This window comes from Oncorhynchus mykiss, chromosome 10 (assembly GCF_013265735.2).
Source record: "Oncorhynchus mykiss isolate Arlee chromosome 10, USDA_OmykA_1.1, whole genome shotgun sequence".
Taxonomy (NCBI): domain Eukaryota; kingdom Metazoa; phylum Chordata; class Actinopteri; order Salmoniformes; family Salmonidae; genus Oncorhynchus; species Oncorhynchus mykiss.
The window spans coordinates 23754779-23763879 of NC_048574.1; the positions used below are offsets into that span (position 1 = coordinate 23754779).

General features: G+C 38.3%; 1 protein-coding gene across 1 annotated transcript in view; it reads left to right on the top strand.

Moving 5' to 3' along the window:
- Positions 1–5845, top strand: part of LOC110533527 (protein turtle homolog B) — a 198780-nt gene extending 192935 nt beyond the window's left edge. The window contains exon 20 of the mRNA XM_021617823.2: positions 750–5845. Coding sequence (XP_021473498.2) covers positions 750–964 — 215 coding nt within the window. The 3' untranslated portion in view covers positions 965–5845. The remainder of the gene's footprint in view (positions 1–749) is intronic.
- Positions 5846–9101: the final 3256 nt, after the last annotated feature.

The window sequence follows — 9101 nt, forward strand, 5'->3', positions numbered from 1 at the left end:
CTGCAGTTCTCCAGAAACCTAACTTCGACACCAACTTTCTCCATAGTCATGAAATAATTTCTAATAATACTTACACAGGTATCAAATGACTGTAGATGATCAGTTAATACAATTTATCTTTTGAATCATACAATTCAACGTCTCACTTATTCATGTTGCATTTCTAACTCATTAACTTATTTGAACCATTGTAAGATAATTTTTTTGTTGCCCAACAACTACCTTATTTTGGTCCCAAACATGTAGGTGCCACATTGTAGAAGCCCTTTAATGAATTTGAAACATTCAAACCAATAGTGTCATTCATCTGGCATTGAAATGCATTTTATGGACTGTTGGCTAGCTAGCATTTGCTAAACCTAAAGCCTACTGTAGCTATCCAAATGTGTTAATTAATTATTATTGAGGATGGGGACGTTATGATGATGTAACCCGAGTAACGTTTACATTTTGCTGATTGGGAAGTATCTACTCTCCTAGAGTATTGTGCGCAAATAACCATATTGTGGTGGTATGGTGTGGTGAGTGGTACAGTGTAAAGTATTTACCTTGGATTGGAACTGAGCTCATTCTCTAATTCAACCACCCTTTTTTCTGACCCATGGTTTCCTGTGTGTTTTGCATGCCTCACCTTCCGACCCAATGTATGTCTGATAGCACCCAGGACCCTTACTCTCCACCTCTGCCCTCTTATCCTGACCTAGGGCTCGCTCACCTCTGACCTGTATGTCGCTATCCCCGTCCTCCAGGTGTCTCCACCTTTCAGACCCAGCAGGACTACACCTCTCAGGTACTCCAGCCCGAAGAAGCTCTCTACCTCCGCAAGAAGAAGAAACGGCCAGTCAGACAGGACCCTTATGCCCGCTTCTCCGCTCTCCTGTACCGCCGCCCGCCCCGGGAGGACCGGAAGGCCATTTTGGCCAGCATGGATAACATGGACCCAGACCATGCCACTCTCCTCTGACACTGTGGGGGAGTCAGGTTACACTCTTCCCCCAAAATGCCACAAAACCCCACCTGGAAAATGACCTCTCAGTCTAAAGCGTTGCTCATTCCCCAGCATCAATCAATGGATTTAAGTTCCTTTTTTAAAAGAAGTTGAAAGTAAAACAGTGGCTATCCAATGTTTCCAAAGTTTTACTCCAGTGCAAAACATTTAATTTGAGGGAAGCAATACTATGTGCTACAACATAGATTACTTTGAAACAAATGTTCTAACCATTTGGAAAAGGACCCGTCTGAGGTTTTCACTTTCTATCTCATCTTTATACTTCAGTACAGGCGTAGCCCATTGTAAAAACGGCCCATGAAGCCTAGTTAGGTCTCAGTTTACAGCACCTTGCTCACCCGAGTATCCTCACCTGCCTCACTCTGATAGCCCTCTATCACCTCCCAGAGCTCTCCCACCCACACAGGGTTCTCACTCAGATCCTACAAAATATACCTCAGAGCACAGTACATGGCACCACAACGAGGCTCAGCTAGCTGAACACAACTGTATTGGCGTGTATGTTTTTTATGATCTTATAATTTATTTAAGCAGGGTTTGGTTGAAATTTGACACAATTTTAATAACTCCAAATATGAAAATCCAATTGGTAACTGTCACGATCGTCGTAAGGAGCGGACCAAAATGCAGCGTGGTATGTGTTCATGATGATTTTTTAATTAAAGAAAGCACTGAACACGGAATACTAAACAATAAACGACCGTGACGCTATAATGAGACACAAGCAACTAACATAGACAATCACCCACAAACAAACAGGGAAACCCAGGCTACCTAAGAATGATTCTCAATCAGAGACAACTAATGACACCTGCCTCTGATTGAGAACCATACTAGGCCGAAACATAGAAATCCCAAAATCATAGAAAAACAAACATAGACTGCCCACCCCAACTCACGCACTGACCATACTAAATAACGACAAAACAAAGGAAATAAAGGTCAGAACGTGACAGTAACAATATATACCAACATTTGATTAGGTCGATGTAGGTCTACTATAAGTTGTATAATGATATCATGCAGATCAAAAATCTATCCCTGGGCTCTGGTCTTTTGACACACCATAACTGAAGTGTTCATAATGGCTATTAGGGAAATGGAGCATGTTATGCTTCACATATTTGATATGTTGTGGACATACAGTATCCATCATCAAGTATTCTCTTGAATCATTTAGAAGGTAATTGTACAGTTTAGTTATTCTTTATAAACATTCATTCAATTGTATTCTCCTTTAACCCCATAAAGGAATGGTGAGTATATCCCCTTATGGGGAAGATCTGTCATAAAGTAAGCACAAAAGCTCATAGATCTATTTTGAATAGGGCGAGGGGAAGGGATTACATTGGGATTATGCTCCATTTGAACAGAACTCTAGGCTACTGTACATCTCTCAAGGCATACAACCTCACACACTCTACACAACACAGTTACTATTCAGGTTGGACTTTGGTTGTGTCATCGTCTGGGAAAGGAGTTTGCACTGGAGCAAAAGTTTGTCTTTTGCCATTTTGCTAAATAATGTTTGTTTTTCTCTTTATTTGATGCCATCTTCACTTGTACTATTATACTTACTGTAGCGTCGTGAATAGTTCCGAGGGCTCCATATCCTATTTAAAAAGTACTATAGTAATGCCAAAAATACTACAACTTCCTTAATCAATAAAAACATCACATGTACTGTAATGAGAGGAGGATAGGATTTTGTGCCATAGTATACTATAGTATTTTTTCATTCATATGGGCCTGAGTCGATGAACAAGGGGCTTATGATGGCCTTTATAGGGCTTCTTCTGGTTGCCCCCTTCTGTTTTGTTTTTTTGTAATTTTGTTCTCAGTTGTATATGAAAGTAACTGCCTTTGATGGCCATTTGCTTTATTTGTAGCCTTGGCATCTTTTTGTCTTCGTGTGCTTGGAATTCCACATGGCTGTGATGAGAAGAATATCTCGACACTTGTCAATTCTCCTTCGGAAAGATCAATGGAGGAGCTTCTTGTGGAATAACGGCTTTTATTTTTAAGTTTTTATTTTAAAAAATGTGTTTTCCTGTCATTGAAGGGTGCTTTTTTATAAATTGGCATGTATTATCATGTCGATATAGACATATCTAGGCTCGTCAAGGCTGAACTGTGTGTGTCATGGCAATGGGGGGTGATCTGGTGATAGTCAGAAAATGAGAGGGGTGTTTGGAATGGTTTCACCCATACATGTAGGAACACAGGTGCTGCTGTGCACTGGAGACCAATTGCTCATATGTTTTGGTTCAACTGTTTGGTATGACATTTCTCTGAATTATGTAAAGCAGGCACTTTGATTTGGGTATATTAACACATTTCCCTCATTGGGTATATTATTGATACTGTACAATAAAGGCACTAAAAGGTAAACCCTCCCCCCAAAAACAAAAACCGATGTTTTGGTATCGGTTTCATTACTTCATTTTGGGACTTTGTCAACGATGGACTAATGAAACAAATATCAAAATATAGTTTTTGTTTGGGGTTTTCCTTTAAGAGTTGCAACTTCAGGTGCTAACAAACTCACCAATCTGAAAGTGGTATTTCTACTTGCAGAGAGATTAGTAATTTCAGAGGAACGACAGCTACCACATATATGAAATTATACTGTAATTGATCATACTTGATGTTTTAAGGTTGGTGCAATACAACCATACGCCTTTCAACATCCATCTTGGTGCTTCTTAAGCTGGATGTGTACATTGAGTCCAAGAGAGTCTGAATCATGGAAACCAATGCTCATATTATGTTTATTTTTTGGCGTGTAGAACGTATATACTTTGCCTGCATATGTATTTTACATCATTAACAGATGACATATTGTGGATGCCTAGTCATGTACCTTAAAGAGTCGAAAGAAAGACGAGCAAAATTTCTAAAGAAGAAACTCTCAAAGTTATTCTACGATGGTTTTATGGAGCCAGGTTACAGTCTGTTCTGTTGGACTTCAAGTGAGAAACCTCAACTGAGGAACAAGTGTGTCAAATGGCCACAATTTCTTGACTTTTGTTTGACAGTACAGGACTTTTTGGATGGTTTATTATCCATTTGTGGCTAAACTGAACCTGAGTGTTACATATTGCGTAGTCGGCAGGATCAAGATGTTCTATTTATCAGTAAATCCCCCACGTTGCACTTGTAAACACATGACATTGAGTACGGTTACATGCACACAATAATATGATTATTGTGGATAGTCAGATTAATATAATAGTTTGATTTAAAAAATTACATATTTTCAAGAGGAACGATTTCCCTAATAATCCTGTTTACATGGACACATCTGAAATCAGGCTCCCTGATGGCACTCTGATAATAAATGCAGAAAATCGGCAATCAAAATAAACGTTCTACCACAGCGACCATGTTATTTTTGGGAAGCATATTTGATTCTGAGTTCGGACATATAAAGTTTCTATGTGAAAACTACTTCTAAGACGCATACATACATTTGGGATGGCAGGGTAGCCTAGTGGTTAGAGCAGTGGACTAGCAACCAGAAGGTTGCAAGTTCAAATCCCCAAGCTGACAAGATACACATAACCCACTGTTCCTAGGCCATCATTGGAAATAAAAATGTGTTCTTAACTGACCTTAAATAAAGGTCAACAAAACAGAACATTTATTCTGAATTCACTTCACTCGCTCTAAAGAGGGAGGCTAGCGCATGCGCAGATCAAATACACTGCTGGAACACCGATTAAGGTGTTTACATGTCCTAATAATTTGAAAGATTCCCAGAAAACAATTGTTTTAATCGACGTATGCTTACTTCGATTTTGACCTTATGCCGATTAAGATAAACAGAATAAGGTGTTTACATGACTAATCTTTCTACTGCCATAATCAGTTTAATATCAAATTATTACTGTGCATGTTAACATACAGTATAGGCTGATACTTTAAATAATTAGCATATTCCCTTCCTAGACTGATGATTTAGAAATATTCCTTAATTTGTGCTGATCCAACGGGATTTATCGACACTGTAAGCTTCAATTTAAAAAATGTACATGTTAAATCAAAATCAAGGCAATAACATTCAGAAATATGTTATGGTTTCTCTATTTTTTACAAAAAATATGTATCTGCTGATTATTTAGGAATGCAAATTGTTGGCAATTATTTTACAAACCCTCCCTCGGAAGAATTATATAAATATGACAATCCAAAATTCAAGGAACATATTCTATTATAGAACATATATTAAATATATAAAAATATATTCTTCATTCAATTATAGCATATATTGCACAATGTATTATGAAAAAGTATATATTTTAAATAAATTGGACAATATATGCATGCAATAACATATATGCGTATATATATTTTCTGATATTTTGGATTTCATATATGAAAATGATATTTATGTAGAGTACTTTTTCCACACGGGTGACTACTTGCACAAAAGCAATTGGTAGTGGCTCAGGTAAGGAACAATACTGCCTTAGGGCATTAATATCATTGTCAAGGTAACTCAAAGAGTATCAAATCTCAACTATTATCCTGGGCCTGGTTTACCAAAAGCATCATAGGGTAAGTTCATCTTTGAAAACCTGAGGCTCTTTCAGATCCCCATTTTACTTTTAAGTAAACATAAGTTATAGGAACTTCTTCAAGTAATATATTATTGACACTTAGCTTTGTTTGTTTATGAGAGAAACCAGTTCTGATTTACAATGGCACAATTATTTCACTGAATTGAACCATCATCCCAGTCAAAAATCCCAGTCAACAAAAAGAAACCGATTGAATGATCATGGTCAGTACACAGTACATACAGTTGAAGTCGGAAGTTTACATACACTTAGGTTGGAGTCATTAAAACTAGTTTTTCAACCACTCCACAAATGTCTTGTGAACAAACTATAGTTTTGGCAAGTCGGTTAGAACATCTACTTTGTGCATGACACAAGTCATTTTTCCAACAATTGTTTACAGACAGTTCATTTCACTTATAATTCACTGTATCACAATTCCAGTGGGTCAGAAGTTTACATACACTAAGTTGACTGTGCCTTTAAACAGCTTGGAAAATTCCAGAAAATGATGTCATGGCTTGAGAAGCTTCTGATAGGCTAATTGACATCATTTGAGTCAATTGGAGGTGTAACTGTGGATGTATTTCAAGTCCTACTTTCAAACTCAGTGCGCTTTTGCTTGACATCATGGGAAAATCAAAAGAAATCAGCCAAGACCTCAGAAAAACAATTGTAGACACCATGGGACCATGCAGCTGTCATACCGCTCAGGAAGGAGACGCGTTCTGTCTCCTTGAGATGAAGGTACTTTGGTGCGAAAAGTGCAAATCAATCCCAAAACAACAGCAAAGGACCTTGTGAAGATGCTGTAGGAAACAGGTACAAAAGTATCGATATCCACAGTAAAATAAGTCCTATATCGGCATAACCTGAAAGGCCGCTCAGCAAGGAAGAAGCCACTGCTCCAAAACCGCCATATTAAAGCCAGAATAGGGTTTGCAACTGCACATGGGGACAAAGATGGTACTTTTTGGAGAAATGTCCACTGGTCTGAGGAAACAAAAATAGAACTGTTTGGCCATAATGACCACCGTTATGTTTAGAGGAAAAAGGGGGAGGCTTGCAAGCCGAAGAACACCATCCCAACCGTGAAACACGGGGGTGGCAGCATCATGTTGCGGGGTGCTTTGCTGCAGGAGGGACTGATGCATTTCAAAAAATCAATGGCATAACAAGGGAGGACAATTATGTGGATATATTGAAGCAAAATCTCAAGACAACAGTCAGGAAGATAAAGCTTGGTCGCAAATGGGTCTTCCAAATGGACAATGACCCCAAGCATACTTTCAAAGTTGTGGCAAAATGGCTTAAGGACAACAAAGTCAAGGTATTGGAGTGGCCATCACAAAGCCCTGACCTCAATCCTATAGAAAAAAGTGTGTGAAAGCAAGGAGGCCTACAAACCTGACTCGGTTACACCAGCTCTGTGGGCCAAAATTCACCCAACTTATTGTGGGAAGCTTGTGCAAGGCTACCCAAAACATTTGACCCAGGTTAAAAAATGTAAAGGCAATGCTACCAAATACTAATTGAGTGTATGTAAACTTCTGACCCACTGGGAATGTGATGAAATAAATAAAAGCTGAAATAAATAATTCTCTCTACTATTATTCTGACATTTCACATTCTTAAAATAAAGACGTGACCTAAGACACAGAATTCTTACCTGGATTAAATGTCAGGAATTGTGAAAAACTGAGTTTGAATGTATTTGGTTAAGGTGTATGTAAACTTCCGACTTCAAATGTATTTATATTTATACATTTACATTTACGATATATTGTGGCCCTTAAAGTATCAGCAGAATAATGCAGAAATTTGAATAATGCTGGCCTTTTGCCTTCTCCACTCAAACGGACCCTTTGTAGATATTTGTAGAATATCCCCAAGGCTGGCAAGGGCTCTGTGCGTCATATTCTGTTGTTTCTGTACATGTGTCTGTTATGTAAGCTGAATGTAGAGAGGATGATAAACACCTCTCCAAAGTTGATAAGTAGCTCATAACTAAATAAGTATGTAGAATAACAGTAGTGCTCTTGCTTTCAGCAACCACATTAATAATCACCAGCATTCAAAAAGTTTAAATATTGACCATAAATCTCCAGATAGAGGGAATAAGCCCTTTGCTATTTTTCAGAATGTACAGTTATTTAAAAATGAATGGCTTTCCCAAGGCCTAAGACATGAGACATCTGAAAAAATATACTTTTTGAGATGTGCATACAGGTAAAAAAATGTAAAGAGTTAAACATGAAGAAAATACTGTAAAGCATGAGGGAAGGGGAGCAGTAGAATGTCCCTCTTAATTTAATGTGCAATGGATATGGATAAAATGTACATAGGGTATAGCAGAGGGATCATTGCATGTTAAAGTTTCTGAATGTTGCTGTGAAAAGAGGGAATGCATATACAATATTTAATATATATGAGAAGAGAGGATAAGTAAAAAACAAGAACACTAATTTAGAGGTCATTATAATCATCAATATTTTGGGGAATATTATACATACAGTGCCTTGCGAAAGTATTCAGTCCCCTTGAACTTTGCGACCTTTTGCCACATTTCAGGCTTCAAACATAAAGATATAAAACTGTATTTTTTTGTGAAGAATCAACAACAAGTGGGACACAATCATGAAGTGGAACGACATTTATTGGATATTTCAAACTTTTTTAACAAATCAAAAACTGAAAAATTGGGCGTGCAAAATTATTCAGCCCCTTTACTTTCAGTGCAGCAAACTCTCTCCAGAAGTTCAGTGAGGATCTCTGAATGATCCAATGTTGACCTAAATGACTAATGATGATAAATACAATCCACCTGTGTGTAATCAAGTCTCCGTATAAATGCACCTGCACTGTGATAGTCTCAGAGGTCCGTTAAAAGCGCAGAGAGCATCATGAAGAACAAGGAACACACCAGGCAGGTCCGAGATACTGTTGTGAAGAAGTTTAAAGCCGGATTTGGATACAAAAAGATTTCCCAAGCTTTAAACATCCCAAGGAGCACTGTGCAAGCGATAATATTGAAATGGAAGGAGTATCAGACCACTGCAAATCTACCAAGACCTGGCCGTCCCTCTAAATTTTCAGCTCATTCAAGGAGAAGACTGATCAGAGATGCAGCCAAGAGGCCCATGATCACTCTGGATGAACTGCAGAGATCTACAGCTGAGGTGGGAGACTCTGTCCATAGGACAACAATCAGTCTTGTATTGCACAAATCTGGCCTTTATGGAAGAGTGGCAAGAAGAAAGCCATTTCTTAAAGATATCCATAAAAAGTGTTGTTTAAAGTTTGCCACAAGCCACCTGGGAGACACACCAAACATGTGAAAGAAGGTGCTCTGGTCAGATGAAACCAAAATTGAACTTTTTGGCAACAATGGAAAACGTTATGTTTGGCGTAAAAGCAACACAGCTCATCACCCTGAACACACCATCCCCACTGTCAAACATGGTGGTGGCAGCATCATGGTTTGGGCCTGCTTTTCTTCAGCAGGGACAGGGAAGATGGTTAAAATTGAT